The following is a 20,714-nucleotide window of genomic DNA, read 5'->3' as shown; positions in this document are numbered from 1 at the left end:
CTCCCATCTGTGGTGTTGGTAATGTTGACATGGCTTCTGTGCCCTTATCATCTGTTTTATATGTACCTAAGTTTTCATTCAATCTTATGTTTGTTAGTAAAATAACCAAAGCTCTTAACTGTTCTGTTACTTTTTTTCCTTCCATTTGTGTTTTTCAGGATCTCAAGACGGGGAAGAAGATTGGTGGGGGGCATGAAGCTGGTGGATTGTATTATCTTGACAGTGGTGGATCTTCAATTGCTCTTCAGACTTCCCTTACTCCTCTACAATGGCATTGCCGACTAGGACATCCATCTTTCAAGGCTCTCAAGATATTGGTTCCGTCATTGAGTCATTTGTTAGTTTTGCAATACGAGTCATGTTAGTTTGGGAAACATCGTCCTGTGTCCTTCAGTCCAAGAGGTGAGAGTCGTATGTTGAGTTCTTTTTCCTTGGTTCATTCAGATGTTTGGGGTCCAATCAAAATAGAGTCTTATAATGGGTACAAGTGTTTTGTCTCCTTTATTGATGATTGTTCAAGAATGACATGGATTTACTTAATGAAAGAAAGAAGTGAATTATTTTCCATTTTTCAAAAATTCCATGCTGAAATACGCACACAATTTGGTGTTCCAATCAAAGTTCTTCGTTCAGATAATGGTCGTGAATACTTTCTTACTTCATTTCAATAGTATTTAGAATAGCATGGCATTATTCATCAGACCTCATGTGCATTCACCCCTCAACAAAATGGGGTAGTTGAACGAAAGAACCGTCAGCTTCTTGAAACTGCTCGGTCTATTCTTTAGCACATCAATGTTTCTAAACGGTTTTGGAGTGATGTTGTACTCACTGCATGTTTTCTCATTAATCGGATGCCCTCCTTCATTCTTCATGGTCGGTCCCCCTTCTCTATCTTGTTTCCCACTTTATCTCCTTTTCCATTAACTCCTTGTGTCTTTGGTTGTGTGTGCTTTGTCCACAATCTAAGTCCTGGAATAGACAAGTTAGATGCACGCTCAATTAAATGTATTTTCCTTGGCTACTCTTGGACTCAAAAAGGGTACAAATGTTATAATCCCATTACCCGAAAGTGCTATGTCTGCTCTGATGTCACCTTTTTTGAGTCTGTACCCTTCTTCTCAAGTCTTGAAGCTCTTTCGTCTCCACCCTTCCTATTCCTCTTCCTGTCAGTGATCCAGTTCCAGATGCTGTTGTTGGAGTAGACTCATCACCTCATCCAGTGCAGATTACCATCGAACGACCACCGATTCGATAAGTGTATACACGTCGAACGACACCGGCCTCTCCTCTAGCTTCTACCTCATCTTCGGATCCTCTCATGGCTCCTATTGCTGAACCTTCAGACCTTGACCTACCCATTGCCTTATGGAAAGGTAAACGCAGTTCTACCCTCCATCCCATTTCCAATTTTGTTTCATTATCTCGTCTTTCTACCTCACATCGCCAGTTTGTTTCAGTTTTGTCCTCTATTTCCCTACCTAACAATGTTCAAGAAGCTCTTAGTTCACCTGGATGGTGGCGGGTAATGGAGGAGGAACTTTCTGCTCTTCAACATACTCAAACGTGGGAACTTACTACTCTCCCACCTAGTAAGCATGCTGTGGGCTGTAAATGGGTGTATACTGTGAAATACTTGCCAGGTGGTAGTGTGGAGCGTCTGAAGGCCAGACTTGTTGCTAAAGGTTACTCACAGTTGTATGGAGTGGACTACATTGAGACATTCTCTCCGGTGGTTAAGATTGGTTCTGTTTGTGTACTAATTTCCCTGGCAGTTTATGTATGATTGGCCTTTGTTTCAGCTTGACATAAAAAATGCCTTCCTCCATGGTGATCTGGTGGAGGAGGTATATATGGAGCAACCACCTGGGTTTGTTGCTCAGGGGAAGGATGGTAAGGTGTGCAGACTGAAGAAGGCAATTTATGGGTTGAAGCAATCACCATGTGCTTGGTTCGGGAAGTTCAGTGAAGTGGTGAAGAGTTTTGGAATGAAGCAATGCCAAGTTGATCACTCAGTGTTCAACTATGACTCAGAAGCTGGGAAGATCTTGTTAGTGGTCTATGTGGATGATATTGTCATTACTGGCAGTGATAAATTGGGGATTGGCAAACTAAAGGTATTTCTGTAAAATCATTTTCAAACAAAAGACTTTGGAACATTAAAGTATTTCTTGGGAATAGAAGTTGCCAGGTCAAAACAATGTGTAAATCTGTGCCAAAGGAAATATGTTCTTGATCTATTGGAAGAAACAAGACTGTTAGGTGCAAAACCGTCTGAGACCCCTGTGGAACCAAATGTTAAGTTGAGTAGTGATACAAGAGAAGTATTTGAAGATCCTGGAAGGTATAGATGATTAGTGGGAAAGTTGAACTATCTGACTATTATGAGACCCGACATCTCCTTTGCAGTCAGTGTGGTGAGCCAATTCATGCAGAACCCTCATTTACCTCACTAGGATGCAGTTCTTAGAATTGTAAGGTATCTGAAAGGAGCTCCAGGCCGTGGGCTATTTTATAAACCAGGAGGAAAACTTGAAGTAGTTGGGTATACAGATGCAGACTGGGCAGGCTCAGTGAATGACAAAAGATCTACTACAGGCTATTGCACATTTCTTGGAGGAAACCTTGTGACATGGAAGAGTAAAAAGTAGACAGTTGTGGCCAGAAGCAGTGCTGAAGCCGAGTATAGGGCCATGGCACACACTACCTGTGAATTAGTGTGGTTGAGGAATCTCCTAAAAGAAATTGGGTTTCACATGGATAAACCTATGAGATTGTACTGTGACAATCAAGCCGCACTCGATATATCATCCAACCCTATCTTTCATGAGAGAACAAAGCACATAGAGGTTGATTGCCACTTTGTGAGGGAGAAGGTTCTTGTTGGAGAGATAAATACAGAACATGTGGGCTCGAATGATCAGTGGGCAGATTTGTTTACAAAAGCTCTAAGCTCAGGGAAAGTGAACTACCTATGTTACAAGCTGGAATTTAATGACATATATTCTCTAGCTTGAGGGGGAGTGTTAAAGTGAGCCGTATAGGTGTAGTTTAGTCATCTTATGTGTGTTAAGTAGTTTGCTTATGTGGCAGTTTTATTAGAGTACTCTGCCCCACACTTAAGTATGGGTAATTTAGTCTTTGTAAAGGTTATTAGAATCTAATAAAGATTAAGGGGGTCGACTGTATGGGTGTCCATCAGATTTTGACAGACCCTTATTTTCTTTCTTCTTCTCTTCCTGGTTCGAGTTACTATAGTAGCATTCGAAACAGGAACAATCTCCTATGTTTGGTTCTTTATGAGGGCCTCTATCTCTTGGTTCATAGCATCATTCCTTTGTGTGGATTGCATTGTATTTGTAACATTACAAGGAAAGGAAATAGAGGAAATGGTGGAAATATAGACATAGACATAGTGGGGCGGTGAAAGGGTACCATAAGAAACATGGTAATGGGATAGGCAATGCATTTCCTTTTTCCTTTTTGAATTACAATGGGAAGGTCAAGGTCAGATTGTGAGATATCAGACTCAGTAACAATGGGAATAAGAAGCTCAAATTCAGGGTTACTCTTAGGATTACCTAGCGTCAGGAGATCAATTTGTTGTAGACATTCAACCTCTGAAGCAACCCTCCTTTTATGCATGATGACCCATTGCTGTCAAGACCTCTGTTGAGGAACAAGGGGGAGGAGGAGGAGGAGCAAGAATATTGTCACTACAAGTAGGAAGAGAGGAAGGTGGACGAGGAGTACCCATAGAGGTAGGAATGTGGAGACAAAGCAGAGTACAATCTTCATTGACACTTTCCCCCTGAAGAGGACTGATGGACGAGTTGGTTGAAAAAAAAGAGTAGACTCAACATTCTTGGACACATACTATCAGCCAAAGTGAGGGTCAAAGCACCTGTGCCTCTTTTGAACTAGAGAGTAACCTAGAAAAACACACTTGATGGACTTACAATCAAGTTTGTGGCGAGGACTTATATAATAAACAAAACAACTACAACCATTAGGGAAAGGAAGTTGATAAGGAGACTGAAAGTGTAGTGTTTGTTAAGTAAGCTTGTTAATGAGATACACTATTGCTTCAATTGCATCTCCTCAAAAGCGAGTGAGCACATGCATCTAGAAAAGTAGCCCTCTGGCAACCTCAAAGCTTAGGGAAAGATTATGAGCAAGCTTGACTTCACCTAAATAGTCTAAGATCCATCAACTATAGTGATTTTACCTTTCCTTGGGGCCAATTTGTAAGAAGTGGGAAGGCATACCAATCATGTGTCCACTAGCTCTAGAGTCCATAATCTAGGAGCTAGGAGAAGAGGATTGACTAGAAAGTGCAGTACCTATTTTCTCAAGTCAAGTTGGTAGGCTCCTAAGTCCTAAGTTTCTCCATCACATTAGAGGAATCATGTGAAGGAGCTGGAGCACAAAGAGACGGATAATCAACTTCCACAATTGCAAGATAAGCATTTCCTTTCTTTACCATTTTAAACTTCTTAGGCTTCAAATGTGGATTCAACTTCCAATACCACTTCTTAGTGTGTTTTGGTTTCTTGCAGTATTCACACATCACCTCATCAACCTTCTCATTGTGACCCTATTTGTTTACACTTTGATCGGGTTTGGAGGGCATGTAGGTCTAATGCTTAACAATTGAAGTTTGCATCATGCTAGCCCTCTTACTCTCCACGAGTCCTTGAACCAAAACGAGTCTGCGGTGGCAACGGAAACAATATTTGCACTCAAGATGTGCTGTCAGGTAATATGATACTCAGCATTCAAACCTGCCAAGAAATCAAACACTTGGTTCTTCTCAACATGCTTTTGGTACTATTCACCATCCTTAGGATTTTTCCATTCCAAGGCCTCTAGATGGTTCGTTTCTTCCTAGAGAGATTGTAAGGAAGAGAAGTGCATACCCACAACCCTCTTCCCTTGATGCATATTGAGTTGTTTCTTGCCTAGGAATACGTGGCAATAACTCGATTCCAAATATCCTTGGCAGTGAAGAGAAATATGTAGTTGCAGGCACTATGTAGTTGCATTGAACAAACCAACCATGACATAACCAACGAATTGTCTTGTTCCCACTTGGCAAACTTAGGGTCATTAGATTTTGGCTTCATTTCCTTGCCTGTAATGAATCCTAGCTTACCTATTCCTTTGATGGTAAGATTGGTCGAACAAGACTACTCTAGAAAATTGGTTCCATCAAGTTTTGTAGTGGTTACCATACTTTTAGAAGCATCAACATTGCTTGGGAGCACTTTGGAACAAGTTTGTACTTCCTTAAGCGATTCCATTAGTCTTGGACTAACTACTTGACAGCCCTACAACACTCCAACAACCAACCAACACACACTAGACCCACCAAAATAGGTTAACACTCGTTTGGAAGCCAATAGGAGGCCAAAAACCAAGTTGGCAGAAGTATAAGAGGAGAATAAAATTTCCCAAAAAATAACTAGGGTTCAGAAAAATATGAAACAACTTCCCATAACTCTTGAAAACAAAATGACTTGAAGACATGTCTCAAGCAATGTTTTAAAATGCAAAGGCGTGACGTGAGGCGTTCCACTACCTGGAGGCGTGAGGCATAGTTCAAAACGTGGAGGCGTATGCGTCCTGAGCACAGGGACGCGTAAGTCTCAAGTATGCATTTTTTTTTTTATAATTATAGTGGGTATATTAATAAAAAATAAATATTTTAAGCATAAAAACATACATAGCACTAAAATGACTTAATTTCAATCAATATTTGAGTTCTAAATCTCAAGTTTTCAACTCCAACTAACAACATAACATAGTGAAAATGTGAAATAAAATTCTTGATTCAAGTATGCAACATAGATCACAAAAAACAGAACTTCAAGGACTGAAACTCAATCAAAAGACTTTAAATCATCTTCTTCTAGAATAACAAAGGCATCATCATTGGTTTCAAGAGTTGCATCCACATCATATGGTTCATTTCTCCCTATTTCATCATCTTCATCCTCAACAATCAAATTTAGTTCAATACTCTTGCCTTTCCTTGTCCCTACAAACAAAATCCAATTGCAATTGTCACCTCACTAATAATAATCCTTTACTAGAAAATTAATTGGACCACTAGAAGATTAGAATCAATAGACACTAATTATTACTTTGAGATTCAATAGCTTGAGCCTTTTGATTTTTACAATCAAATGTCTTGTTGCCACCATCACTTGAACCTTCTTTATTTGTAGGGGTTGATGTCTCTACTAAATCTGTATTTGCTTCTTCAACCACTTCAACTGCAGCAGTTTCAAGGCCCAAAGAGTCCCACCCAAGAAGGATTACTTGGAAGAACTGGAACCTCAATTTCAGTAGTTCATTCATCATCTTCCTCCACATGTTGTGTCAAAATTGGATCAATACTTGCACTTTCCCTCTTCATGTTTCTTTCCCTCAACTTCATATTATACATCACAAAAACTGAAGCATTTAACCTTTGTTGCTCTAATTTGTTTTTCTTTTTTGTGTGTATTTAGTACAAATACAAAATATTTATTATTAAAAACATTGACAAAACACAACTATTGCATAAAAACCTAATGAGTAAATAAGAAAATAAATAATAACTTGCTCGAAGTGCTCCTGTTTCTTTCACAACCAGAAGCACTACATGTAAGACTCAGAACTTGAATAGCAAATTTTGTTAACTCTGGCATTTGGATTCCAAACCGTGCCAACCAATCAGCTACAAAATTATCACATAACATGACATTAGTAAAGCTTTAAAGTATCTAAAAAATGAATTATGCATACTAGTTATCAAACAAATAAACCACTTACCAGGATATCGCCTCCTCCTCGTATTAATTGCCATGCCACAACCAAAGTTTCCTAGTGCTTTATCATACATATCTAATTGGCAATCTGCTAGGGCATGTTCATGCCTATCAGGAATCACCATTTTCATGCATTCAAATAACCCCTCTCTTCTCGATCATTTGAAAATTTTGGCTCATAGCGTAGCTATGGGTTTAAATAATAGCCTGCTGCATGAAGAGAGATATGAAGTTGAGGGGTCCATCTTGCATCAATCTTATTTCAGATAGGCATACATTTTCTCCTTATCCCATCACAAGCAAATGTAATTTGCTCCTTTTCTGAATCCATCATTTCATATAAATAAGGCATTGAGGGTCTTACTTCAGAATCAACTTCTCTCAACACTGCAACAATTGACAAAGTGGTCTTTACACAAAATGCCACCTGAGGCTAAAATCTGCTATCAAACATATACTTTGTTTTGCCTTGACACCCTCAGGATGCTTACTCCAATGGCTCCCTTTCCACTTTTCAAAAGCAAACCTTGATTGAAGAGGTTTATTATGTTTATAAGTGCTTTGCAATGTCAAATAAACAGTGGCAAACTGAGTAACTGTTGGATGTAAAAGCTCCTGGTTTTTTGTAAAACTCCTCATTAAGTTTAAAACCCATCCATGGAGGTAAACAAATTTTGTGACCTGCTTTGCCTTCTCAATTGTTTCATTAAAAGCTTTCATCTTCCCAATGAACTCTAACATTAAATCTATACAATGTGAAACACAAGGAGTCCAATACAATTTTGTCCTCTTTTCCATCAACTTTTTTCCAGCAAGCACATAACTTGAATGATTATCTGTGATTACTTGAACCACATTATCCTCTCATACTTCTTCAACAACACCATCAAGATATTTAAAAGGAAGCTCACCATCTTTAATGGAATCGGATGCATCAATATATTTCAGAAGCATTGTCCCACTTGGACTATTAACAAGAAAATTGATAATGGACCTATTTTTTCCATCAATCGATCCATCAGACATAATCGTGCAACCATAGTCCTTCCTTGATTTCCTATATTCCTCCGTCAATTTATCTATATTCTCCACTTCTTTCAAGATCCTAGTGCGAAGACCATGCATGGATGGAGGCTTATAACCTGGACCAAAATTTGTAATTGCCTCACACATACTCTTGAAATAAGGTCTATTTGCTAAATTAAAAGACAAAGCATTGGCATAAAAGCATAGCCCTATCAACATCTATTTTTTTTTATCTTTTCTCCATTGTGAATTTAATGTTTGTTGGCATGGCTCAATTGAAACAAATTGATCCATTGGGCCTTTTGGTCATGGTGGAAATGATTGTGGAGTCCCACTTCCACTCTGGCTTCCACTTCCACTTCCCACAATAGACTCCTCAAATCTAGAATTAGGAGCCATACAACTTCCATGTCGAGGAGTCATCGGTGTACGATTAAACCTCCCAACACTAGACACATAATCAGCTTTCTTCTTTTTCTCCACTTGAAATTTGGTACGTGCATTTCACATCTTAATTTTACCTCTTTAGGGCATTGTGTGCACTCACTCATTTCATGTTTGGTGCCAGCCAAATAATGTTTTAATCGGTTTATGTCTCCCGTACACAGTTTACTACAAAATGCACAATAAATATAGCCTTTTTTCCCCTCCTCTTCTTTAACATATTCCCAAGAAAAATCCTTTCTAGACATTCTAGGTTCTTGATGAAATGGAGATCAAAGAAATAATCAAATTGCAACACCTAATTAGATTAAAAAAAAGAGTATGAGTTAAAATTCACAAATTATAATTTCTATTAGTCACTTCAAGTTTCTAGTTTCTACTTTCTATAACCATTCAGTTTCAAGTAATTCACAAATTATTATTTGGTCACACACAAGAGGCAAGCAAAATCAATAAATCATTTATCAAAAGAAGACAAAATAGATAGATCATAGAAGTAACATATCCTGATAGAAGTTACTTGAAGTCTGAAGAGTTGAATTTGAAGGCTGAACTGATGAAGCTACATCCAGCAGTTGGGTCTTGGCCTATTTGGTCCACTAAATGTGATAAAAAAAAAAAGAAAAAGAAAAAAGTTGAGGAAGAACAGATTACAAAACAGGGCTGTGTGGCATTTTATTTATGCAGCTCTGTTCAAGCTCAAGGCTGAAAATAGAGCTACTAAAATCAATGTTTTAAAACGCGGAGGCATGGCGCGAGGCGTTCCACTACCTAGAGGTGTGAGGCGTAGTTCAGAACGCAAGAGGCGTAAGCCTCCCTAACACAAGGAGGTGTAAGCCTCCTTAAGAGGAGAGGGGTTAGGAGGAGGATGAAGAGGAAGGGGGGGATCTCATTTTTTTCTTTATTTTTAATAAAAATCTTTTATATTAAGAAGAATAAAGATGCATAACGCTCGCCTCCGCTTCGATAAGACCCCCCTAACTCAAAAAAACCAATTTGGGCTGCATCGAAAAGGGGGCGGGGGGGGGTGGGCAAACCACTTTCTTTCCCCTTATCTTTTTTTTCCCTTCCCTTTCCTTTCCTTTTCTCTTTTTTTCTTCTTTTTCTTTTTCTTTCCCTTCCCTTTCTTTTCCTTTCCTTTTTTTTTTCTTTTCTTTTGTCTTTTTATATCATATGTGCATGAGGCGCATGAGGCGTATGCCTCTAGCACGCCTCATGAAAAAGCGTACACCTCAGAGGTGTCAGCGCCTTTGGCATACGCCTCAGGGCGTTTTGGGAGCGCCTTGCCTGGAGGTGTACGCCTCTCATGCCTTTTAAAACATTGACTAAAATGAAGAAGAAAAAAAAACAAATAAACAAAGAAAAAAAGAAATGAAGAAGAACAGATTACAGAGCTACCGAAATAAATAAAAGTAAATAAATAAAAAAAGCATAACTGAAACCGAATGTTGCAGCTTGATGGTCGAATTGTTGAAGTTCGTAGTTCACAGGTCATAGGCTCACAGTCGCCCAGGTTCACTCCAGCGGTCCAGCCCTTTCTTCGTTTGCAATTGCAAATAAAAAGAAGAAAAAAAAAACTCATATCTGAGGTTCTGATTATGTGACATTGAAGAAGAAGGAAATAAAGAAGGGAAAAGAAAAAAAATAAAAAATAAACATACCAGAATTGATTGATCGAAGTTGCAGGTTGAGACTTGAGACTTGTTTGCAGGTTTCAGAGTTCACCTCTCTCTTTTGAGCCCTAATGGTTTGGTTTGCAAAATGAATCGAAGGAGGGATTTTTCCCCCTCTTTGCAATTAAAAAATGATAGTATACATTGGGGGCCATGATATAATCGTGGCCCCACCAATTAGAACTTAAAAAAGTTTAAAACAATTAATCTGTTAAATGTTTAAAATTTGCCAAACATGAGAGGCATAAGCCTCTTGTCAAAGGCATGACAGAAGCGTATGCACCCCTGGAAGTGTACGCCTCTATGCACGCCTCATGTACAGAGGCGTATGCCTCAAGGTTATGGGTACCTCTTTCATGCGCCTCAGGGTGTTTTCGGAGCGCCTCGCCTGGAGGCATACGCCTCCCACACCTTTTTAAACACTGGTCTCAAGCAAGAAACAGCTTCAGATGGGAAGGAAAAGCCCCAAACATCGATGATCAAACCTGTATTTTTTTGTAATTTTTTATTGAAACATCTAGGAAAAATCATGGATGCATCAAACAGAGATGAGAGCCATACCAAAAACTCCCTAGAATCAGGGAGCGCAAAGCTGAACCAGTTGTTGTTGATACTTGTATGGACTGCTGATGTCATCTGATGATGGTCTATTGTCAGCAGGTCTTTTTGGGTTTGGAGGTCAGCAAAGGAACTCTTCCAAGAGAAGTAAACCAGTCCTCCAAAACTGATATATACTGGATTAAAATTAGACAGAAAAGTGAAAGAAAGGTAGAAGACAACAGTACAAAAGAAGAAGATGGAGAAAAGAAGAGGAAGAAGAAGAAGAGTTTGATAATCTCCTCTCACCCCTCTCTAATCCTTTTGTTAATCTTCATTCTCTAATGTAATTAAAAGTATGCCCTTAAGTGAGCTGCTAGATAAGCTAGAACTTAAAATAAACTTATAAAAATAAGTAACAAGCCCATTAACAAGCAAATAAACAACACACTACAAAAAATAAAAGAATAGATACTAGGGCCTATTCGGCCTAGTCTCTCTACACCCCCTCAAGCTGAGCATAGATGTCAATCATGCCCAACTTGCTTATATAGTGTGTCAACTTCCCTCTTGGAACACCCTTGGTCAAAACATCAACCAACTGCTCTTCTGAAGAGATAAATGGCAAGAAAACTTCCCTTGAAGAAACTCTTTCTCGTATAAAATGTCTATTAACCTTGGTGTGCTTAGTTCTATCATGTTGAATAGGATTATGTGCATTATTGATAGCTGCCTGGTTGTCACAGTAGAGCATCATTGGCTTTTCAGAGTCAACTCTCAGCTCTTTTAAAAGTGATTGCAGCCACAGTAATTCTGATACACCATGTGCCATTGCCCTGTATTTTGCTTCAATAGAGGATCTGGCAACTACAAACTGTTTCTTACTCTTCCGGGAGACAATGTTCCTTGCCACCAAAGCAAAATATCCCGAGGTGGATCTCCTATCATCAATACATTCAACCCAATCAACACCAGTGTATGCCTCTAGCTTCATGTGTTCATGCTTGGCAAATAAAATACCTTTCTCTGGAGTATCTTTCAAGTAACACAAAACTCTTTCTGCAATAGCTAAATGTGTATCTCTAGGAGAATGCATAAACTGACTGATAACATTCACTGCATAGGAAATACTCGGCCGAGTCATGGAAGGATATAACAATTTCCTAAGCAGTCTCTGAAACACTCCCCTATCAGACAAAAGTTCACCATCTATAGCAGAAAGCTTATGATTGGGTGGAGGCTGGTTTAGCACTAAGTTTACCGGTTTCCGCAAGGAGGTCAAGAACATACTTGTATTGAGAAATGTAGATACCATCCTTAGATCTAGGAACTTCAATTCCTAAGAAATACATGAGATCTCCTAAATCCTTGATCTCAAATTCAGAGTTAAAAAACCTTGAGTTTATTCACCTCCTAGGTATCATTACCCATGACTACAATGTCATCAACATAAACAATCAAAAAAGTCACCAAAGAGTTACTTCTTTTCAAAAACAAAGTATGGTCAGGCTGAGTTTGTGTGTAACCAAAGGAGACAAGAGCAACCATGGATCTCTCGAACCAAGCCTGAGGAGACTGTTAGAGACTATAAATGGATTTTTGCAGTTTACACACCTTCCCTTGCATTTCCTTTCCATACGCCCCCGAAGGCAAAGGCATATAGACCTCTTCATGTAGGTCTCCATTCAAGAAGGCATTTTTAACATCAAACTGGTGGAGAGGCCAAGCAAAAGTAGCAACTAGACTCTAGGGACAATAAAACCCATAAAGCTGAGGTCATCTTGGCTACAAGAGCAAAAGTCTGAAGGTAATCAATACCATACATCTGAGTGTAGCATTTAGCAACCAATCGGGCCTTAAACCTCTCGATAGTGCCATCAGAATGATATTTATTGGTAAATACCCAGTTACAACCTACTGGTTTCTTCCCTTCTAGAAAATCCACAATATCCTTGGTATGGTTCTTATGCAAAGCATGTAGTTCAGCCATCATAGCATCCCTCCATTCAGGTTTAGATAGGGCTTTTGGTACAGACTTGGGAATCACATGGGAAGAGACAAAAGCAAGAAAAGAGTAATAGGTAAGGGATAGAAGGTTATAGGAGAAGTGTTTAGAGATACAATGTGCTGTACACTTCGGCTTGCCTTTGCGAATGGCAATAGGAAGGTCAAGGTTTGGGAAGGAAGTAGATGGGTTAGAGGAAGGCTGACCTGTTACCTCGGTAATGATGGGAGGAGCAAAGGAGTGGAAATAACTTGCCCATGCATGAATCTATGTCTTTGGTACCACCTTTGGAGAATAGGATGTGAGGGAATTATAAAAGGATGAGGTGGAGGAAGAGGGGGAGTAGGAACACTTGAGGTAGACACAATGGGGGTGAAGATAACTCAGAGGACTCAAAAGGAACTGGAAGAGGAACAACTAGAGACATAGCAAAAGGCTCCTCAGATTGCTCTCCCTCGGGAGAAATACTAAAGAAAGGATTAGACTCAACAAATGTGACATCCCGAGAGACAAAATGGGTGCCACTAACTGGATCAAAACAACAATATCCCTTCTGTGTGGAGGCATATCCTAGAAAAATAAACTTATGTACCTTAGAGAAGAGAGAAGAGATCTTCATCGAGAATGAGAAGGCTAAATGGGGTTTTGAAACCCATAACCCAGGAAGGCATACGGTTAATAAAAAATGTAGTAGTAAGGACAACATCTCCCCAAAATTTAATAGGAACATGAGATGCAAAAAGGAGGGATCTAGCAACCTCAACCACATGGATCCCGGGATCAAAACCTTTTGCAAACCTTTTCCATAAAATAATAATATAACATATAAATACATTTTACAAATCAGATTTCAAATACAACTGAAATCCACTACGAGTCTTTTAGGTTTCCATCAGAGATAGTGTAAATCCTGATTTTCCTAAATTGCCCCAACATACCCAGATATTTGATCTTTGATGGAAAAGGTTTATGTATCAAATTTAGTGAGGCATACTCCATTACCTCACACTCTGAAATTGGTTAGGAGTATACCTCATTTATGCAATGTTGAAATTGAAAAAATAATAACACATTAAAATGATATTAATTATAGTCTCAAATTTTAAGAAATTTTTACTATTTATTTGGCTAGACTCAAAAAACATTTGAGGATATCTCTCCCAACCTAATATCTTTACTATTCATATGTTGTAGTAATATAACAATTATCAAACAATTGCAAAATGTAGTGTCACACTCTCTACTCTTATTAAATACAATAATATTAATATGCAGCTCTATTCATTCATATGTTTTTTGATGACATGTGATAGTTGGACCCATGAATCTACAAACTAAAAATGTTAGTTATGATTTTTCTTTAAATCAAAGCATAAACATAATAAGGTAAAAGGTATTAATACAAAAAAAAAATCAAACAAAATTTCAAACTCTTTTTTATCCTTTCTCAGTTACAAGCCGTTTTGTTTCACTAAAGAACTTGAATATGATGAAAAATATTCATTTGAAATTTATAAATTAGTTTACATTGAAAAATAGAGTAGAATAATTGTAAATTAAGTAGAAATATTATTTTATTTAGATAGAAAAACTTACAAGTGTAAAATAAATGCAAAATAAATAATAATAAAACAGAAATATGTAAATTGGCTATAAAAGAAATAAATTGTACTAGCATAGTGTGTGTGTGTGTGTACATATTTATTTGTGCCTCAAACCACCTTAAGGCTTACGCCTCACCTCACTAACACCCAACTGCTTTGCTTGTGCCTTTTGCCTAATACAACCTTGATTCGCAGGAGATTTAGTCCAATTTCTGAAATGTTTCTATCTGGACCTCTTCAAATTGTAACTTATTGGGAATCGAAGCCCATTTTGTAACTGTTGGAATGTTAACTTTATTTATTATGTTTGTATTCTGCTGAGTTAGGGTCTGTTTGGACAAATTAAGGCAGTTTTTTATTTTGTTTTTTATGCTGTAACTTAAGTAGGGGCATAAGGGTCCTTTCTCTTCTAATTATGGTTGCCCTATATATATTAATATAAGTTGGCGCCGCCAGCAATGTAGCGGCATTGTAGCAAACTCCAAATCTCTCTCTTCTCTTCTCTCTTCTCTTCTCTCTTCTCTCCTCTCTTCCTCTTCTCTTCTCCTACCTCTCTTCTCTGTTTGGTTGTTAATATGGTATCTGAGCGGTACTGCTATATGACTCCAGATTGGTACAGATTTTTTTAATGTTTTTTCCTTTTCCTTGGTCATGTACCAAGAAGAAACTATATGACTCCAGACTGCTGAATGTTTCCTGAGAAGCTGTGAGGTTCGAACCTCTTTTTTTTATGGATCGTGTGATCCCGTGTTTGAGAATTCAGATCTGTAGGTTGTGGATGACTTGATCTTTTAATCCTTGTGGTGTAACCATACTGGTTTATGACCCCTCCTAGCAGTCGATGTGTTTAGGGTGTTTGGAAGTTGGTGGAGTGTAATTGCTAGGTCAGATCAGCTCTGAGATCACTCTAAAATCTTGCCTTTTTTGGACAATCTAGGCTGGTTTGTGGTCAGATTGTGTCCAGATTGCAGTGTGTGCATGTGGGCTTCATCCTTGGTGTTTCTAGGACTGTTTGTTTGGTGATAGGAGGGATCATAAGGTGTGTGTAAGGTCTGAAAGGTGTTTGAATCATGTCCTCTGAGAATTCAGTAACTTCAGGAATTTCAGGAGGTCAAAATGGAATGAGTAGGGGGATGGATATGAGTTTCCCCATGGCTGTAATCCCCTTTGATGGACTGAACTATCTTGAATGGTCTAGGAGAATTAAACTTTATATTATTGCTAGAGGAAAAATTGGGTATATTTATGATAAAATCAAGGAACCAAAGATTGGTAGTGCTGAACATGACAGATGGGACCAAGAAAATAGCATGGTGATGTCTTGGCTTTTGGTTTTCATGCTGTCACAAGTAAGGAAGACCTTTATGTGGGCTGAAACAGCTTGTGAAATATGGGAACAAGCAAAATCTACCTATTCAGAACAGAGACACTATGCAAAGATATATCAATTACAAGCAGAATCCTCCACTTGCAAGCAAGGGGAGAGGAGTCTCTAGGTGTACTATTCGGACTTGACATCAATTCGGAAGGAATTGGATCATTATCAAAATGTGAATTGGAAGTGCAATGAGGATGCAAAGGCCTAAAAATCACTTGTTTCCTAGCAACGGGTATTTGCCTTTCTTTTGGGGCTAAATCCTACACATGAATCCATGATGGTACAAATCTTAGGAAGTAAGAACCTATTTTCAGTCCAAGAAGTTTATGCCCTAGTTCAACCTAAAGAGAGCAGAAGAAGTGTGATGAATTGTACAGAAGGGGAACCGATTGCACTAGCTGTCCGAGGGGGTACAAGTTCAAATTTTGGAGGTTCTTTTAAAAAGGGAGATTCATAGAAGAAAGTGGATGACAAAGACAAACTTTGGTGCACTCACTGTCTAAAATCCAGGCACACTAGAGACACATGTTGGGATCTTCATGGCAAGCCAAAATGGGCTTAGGAATTGAGTAAGAAGTCTGATCCGAGTAAGAAGCCAACCCAACAGAGTTAGAAGAAATATAACTCAACAAATGTGGCATCTCAAGAGACTAGTCCCATGGTACCCCAAGAGCGACACTTTGGTTCTGACCCCAAGGAAAAGATCATCAACTCCTTTCGTGACCACTTGGAATTATATGATAGGACACTTCGTCAGATGGATTCTGGACCTACTCCTACCTCCTTTGCGTCTACATTAGGTAACATTTCCACTGCCTTCCATGTGTCATCTCATACATCTGATTCCCCTTGGATAACTGACTCTAGAGCCTCAAACCACATGACTGATAAGTCAAATTTATTTCAGGCATATAACCTCCTCTCTAGGAGAGATAAGGTGAGACTGGCTCATGGGTCTTATTCCACCATAGTTGGTCAAGGAACCATCTCCCTTCATCTTGGTCTTACCCTCTCTAATGTGTTGCATGTTCCTAAATTACCTATCAATTTACTTTCCATTAGCAATATTACTCATTCCTTGAATTGTTCAGTGATCTTCTTTCCTTCTTCGTGTGTATTTCAAGATTTGATCTCAGGGAAGACGATTGGTAGAGGAAGCATGGTGGATGGCCTCTACGTGTTGGAGAATAAAGCTGGTCTTTTGGCTACAGAATCTGTAAGTTCTTGTAGTGAGAGTTATGCCTACTTGTGGCATAATTGTCTTGGTCACCTTTCGTTTGAGTCTTTAAAACTTATGTTTCCTGAGTTGTTTAAGTCTTTGTTAGTTAGTAAATTGCAGTGCCATACATGCCAATTGAGCAAACATTGTAGAAATCCCTTTCCTTTAAGAAATAAAAGATCTGAATTTCCTTTTCATATTGTTTATTATGATGCTTGGGGCCCTATTTCTCTACCTACTGAGACTAGATATAAATATTTCATTACTTTGATCGATGACTACTCTAGATATACTTGGGTGTATCCTATGCGATCTAGAGATGAAGTGCCAAAGATTGTGAAAAACTTTCAACGAATGGTTTTCACTCAATTTCAATCTAAAATTCACATTTTCCAATCGGACAATGCAAAAGAGTACTTCCATAGTGATCTCACAGAGTTCTTTGCTTCCTGTGGATCTCTTCATTGAAGCTCTTGTGCCAGGACACCTCAACAAAACGGTGTTGCTGAAAGGAAAAATCGTCATCTACTTGAGGTAGCTCGTGGTTTATTACTTCATATGAATGTTCTGAAACATTTTTGGATGGATGTTGTTATGTGTGCTGCATATATCATCAACCGTATGCCATCTCGGTTACTAGAGTATAAGGCCCCACATCAACTCTTGTTTCCTACAGCTCCGTTGTCCCTCATTCCAATGCGTGTCTTTGGGTGTCATTGCTTTGTCCATGAATTGTCTCTTACTCGCGGTAAACTCGATCCCCGTGCCACTCCTTGTGTTTTTCTTGGTTATCCGTTATCTCAAAAGGGTTATCGCTTTTATGATCTTGCTTCACGCAAGTACTATGTCTCCATGGATGTATCATTCTTTGAGAGTCAACCCTTCTTCTCGGTTTCTCCTTAGGGGGAGAGTAGGCTTGAGGAGAAACACACTCAGGTTCAAGTACCTCCTCTTCTTGACCCTTCTCCATTTTGTGTCTTTCTTCGCTGCCAAAAGAACTAGCAGAGTTCAAGAACCGTGGAACCTGAAACTATGCAACCAATATCATCGGACTCTCCAGAGGTAGATCCTCCTCATCAGCCAGGTACACTTGTTCCCATTGATAGGTCTGAATCTCTTAACATTGATCCTCTTGTTGTTAATAATCTTGATGTTCCTATTGCTAAGAGAAAGGGTGTTAGGTCTTGTACTACTAATCATCCTATCTCTCACTTTGTGTCCTATGATCATATTTCACCTTCATACTGTGCATTCCTTTCCTCTATTGACAGTGTCTCTGTTCCTAGGAATGTGGCAGAAGCTTTATCCAAACCTGAATGGACAGATGCAATGAGGGAAGAAATTAATGCCTTACACAAAAATGGCACCTAGGAGTTAGTGGATCTTCTTGAAGGGAAGGAACCAGTGGGTTGCAAGTGGGTATTCACAGTAAAGCATAGAGTTGATGGTTCAGTAGAAAGATGCAAAGCTAGATTGGTGGCCAAAGGGCTTACACAAGTTTATGGAGTAGACTATGTAGAGACCTTTGCTCCAGTAGCAAAGATGAATTCAATCAGAACCCTCCTCTCACTTGTAGCTAACCTTGATTGGGAACTTCATCAGTTGGATATCAAGAATGCATTCTTGAATGGTGACCTAGAGGAAGAGGTTTACATGACTCAACCTCCAGGTTTCTGTGCCAAAGGTAGTGAGCAGAAGGTGTGCAAGTTAAAAAAATCCTTATATGGGTTGAAGCACTCACCTCGGGCCTGGTTTAGTAGATTCCATTTAGCAGTGCAACAGATGGGATTCAAACAATGCCAGTCAGATCATACTTTATTTGTGAAAAAAGGTGAAGGGAAAATTGCAGCTTTAATTGCCTATGTTGATGACATAGTAATCACAGGAGACTGGAAAACTGAAATACAGAAGCTGAATAAATTCCTAGCCACTCAATTTCAGGTGAAAGATCTAAGCCCCTTACGTTATTTTCTTGGAATTGAAGTTGCCCGCTCAAAAATGGGCATCTTTATTCCCAAAGAAAATATGTACTAGATCTATTAGAGGATACAGGCAAGTTGGGAGTGAAATCAATTGATTCACCCATTGAACCCAACCATCAGCTAGGAGATAGTTAGGGGGAGTGTTTGAAAGATGTAAAGAAGTTCTAGAGACTTGTAGGGAGGCTCTTATATTTGTCTTTGACTAGACTTGATATTGCCTATGCAATGGGTGTTTTTAGTCAGTTCATGCATAATCCTAAGACAACTCACTTTGAAGCTGCAGAAAGAATCCTTAGATACCTCAAGAAGTTCCTAGGAGCTGGTTTGCTTTTCCAGAAACATGGGCATTTAAAAGTGGAAGTGTATACAGGTGCTGATTGGGTAGGGGAAATCGATGACAGAAAATCTACCAGTGGGTATTGTACCTTTGTGGGAAGAAACCTAGTCACCTGGAGAAGTAAGGAGCAAAGTGTGGTGGCTAGATCCAATGCTGAGGCAGAATACAGAGCCATGTCTCATGGAGTTGTTGAAATGATGTGGATAAAAAATTTGTTAGGAGAGTTGGGTTTTGCAGTTAACAAACCTATGTCACTCTACTTTGATAACAAGGCTGCTATCAACATTGTTGCTAATCCAGTCCTCCATGATAGAACAAAACATATTGAAGTGGACAAGCATTTTATTGGAGAAAAACTTGTGAGCAGAGAAGTGTGCACTCCTTATGTTAGTTTAGAGGAACAACTTGCAGACATCTTCACCAAGGGCCTTCAACACGTGTGACATAATAATTTGTGTGAAAAGTTGGGCATGATTGACATCCATGTCCCAACTTGAGGGGGAGTGTCGAAATGTTAACTTTATTTATTATGTTTGTATTCTGCTGAGTTAGGGTCCGTTTGGACAAATTAAAGCAGTTTTTTTCTTTTGTTTTTTATGCTGTAACTTAAGTAGGGGCATAAGGGTCCTTTCCCTTCTAATTATGGTGTAACTTAAGTAGCGGCACTGTAGCAGACTCCAAGTCTCTCTCTTCTCTCCTCTCTTCCTCTTCTCTTCTCCTACCTCTCTTCTCCTCTGTTCGGCTGTTAATAGTAACCTTGCGTTTGATCACTCAGAATTTACATGTTGATATGTTTGAAAATTTGGTTGTGATGGTAGATTGTCATGATAATTTGTTTGGTCTTATAGGATTTTCCTTGTCATTATGAGATCATTGACAAGTTTTGATATACTTTTCTTTAGGAAACTAACCACTTGACTGATGCTTTATCGTACAGGGGAACCATGCTGGTCTCTTATTGCAAATAATGTGGCAGACGTTGAAAGATTTTTTAAGGAAACTGTTGAAAATAGGTTAGCTTAGTTTTATATCCTTTTTGGCATTCATGAGGAGTACTACTTTTTCCACTTGTTCTTCTCTAATCTTAACATTTCATCTGTTATTACCGTTATGATTTCATTCTCTTATTGTACTAACTACAATATCCATATGTTATTTAGTATAGTTTGCTTTCTTCTTTTGTTTAAGAAGTTTGGATTTTGAGAGAGTAGAGGAAGAGGAAGAAGAAAGAAAAGGGAGAGAAGATAAGAGAGAAATGAAAGAAGAGAAGGTTCAGTTTGGATAACCTGACTCTCTCAAACATTTTTATTTCATAATGAGTAAGAAAATTACAATGTTGCCCCTACAGCTTTGAATATGTTACAGCATGACCATATTACATGTAAAATACCAAGAACACCCATAGTTTCCTAAACACACATCTTCTAACAAGTACATCATTGAAATATTTTTAATGTATTAAATTGAATCCAATTACTATCTTATTCTGCTATTGTTGATGCAGTGGTAAAATTTATCTTTACTATAAAGCTGGAGTTAGTTTGATAATTGTTGAATCTATGTTTTTTAGAGTAAAGAAGGGGGGAGATCTCTTGGAAGGTGCCATGCCAAGCACTAGTACAAGTTTATAGAGTAACAAAATAGCCAAAAGGCAATGCCTTCATAAGTAGTGAAAGGCTTTTAGCAAAGAAGTG

The 20,714-nt window shown here is 38.6% G+C and overlaps 1 protein-coding gene across 1 annotated transcript in view; it reads left to right on the top strand.

Annotated features, from left to right (window-relative positions):
• Window positions 1-20,714, top strand: part of ATLIG4 (DNA ligase IV) — a 103,873-nt gene that overhangs the window by 55,781 nt on the left and 27,378 nt on the right. The window contains exon 12 of the mRNA XM_088956404.1: window positions 19,958-20,033. Within this exon, the coding sequence (XP_088812530.1) occupies window positions 19,958-20,033 (76 nt within the window). The remainder of the gene's footprint in view (window positions 1-19,957; window positions 20,034-20,714) is intronic.

The sequence above is a fragment of the Nelumbo lutea genome, chromosome 8 (genome assembly GCF_056320005.1).
Source record: "Nelumbo lutea isolate HS-2025 chromosome 8, American lotus-T2T, whole genome shotgun sequence".
Classification (NCBI taxonomy): Eukaryota; Viridiplantae; Streptophyta; class Magnoliopsida; order Proteales; family Nelumbonaceae; genus Nelumbo; species Nelumbo lutea.
Note: the sequence above shows the minus strand (reverse complement) of the source record. Positions and strands in the feature narration are given on the sequence as shown.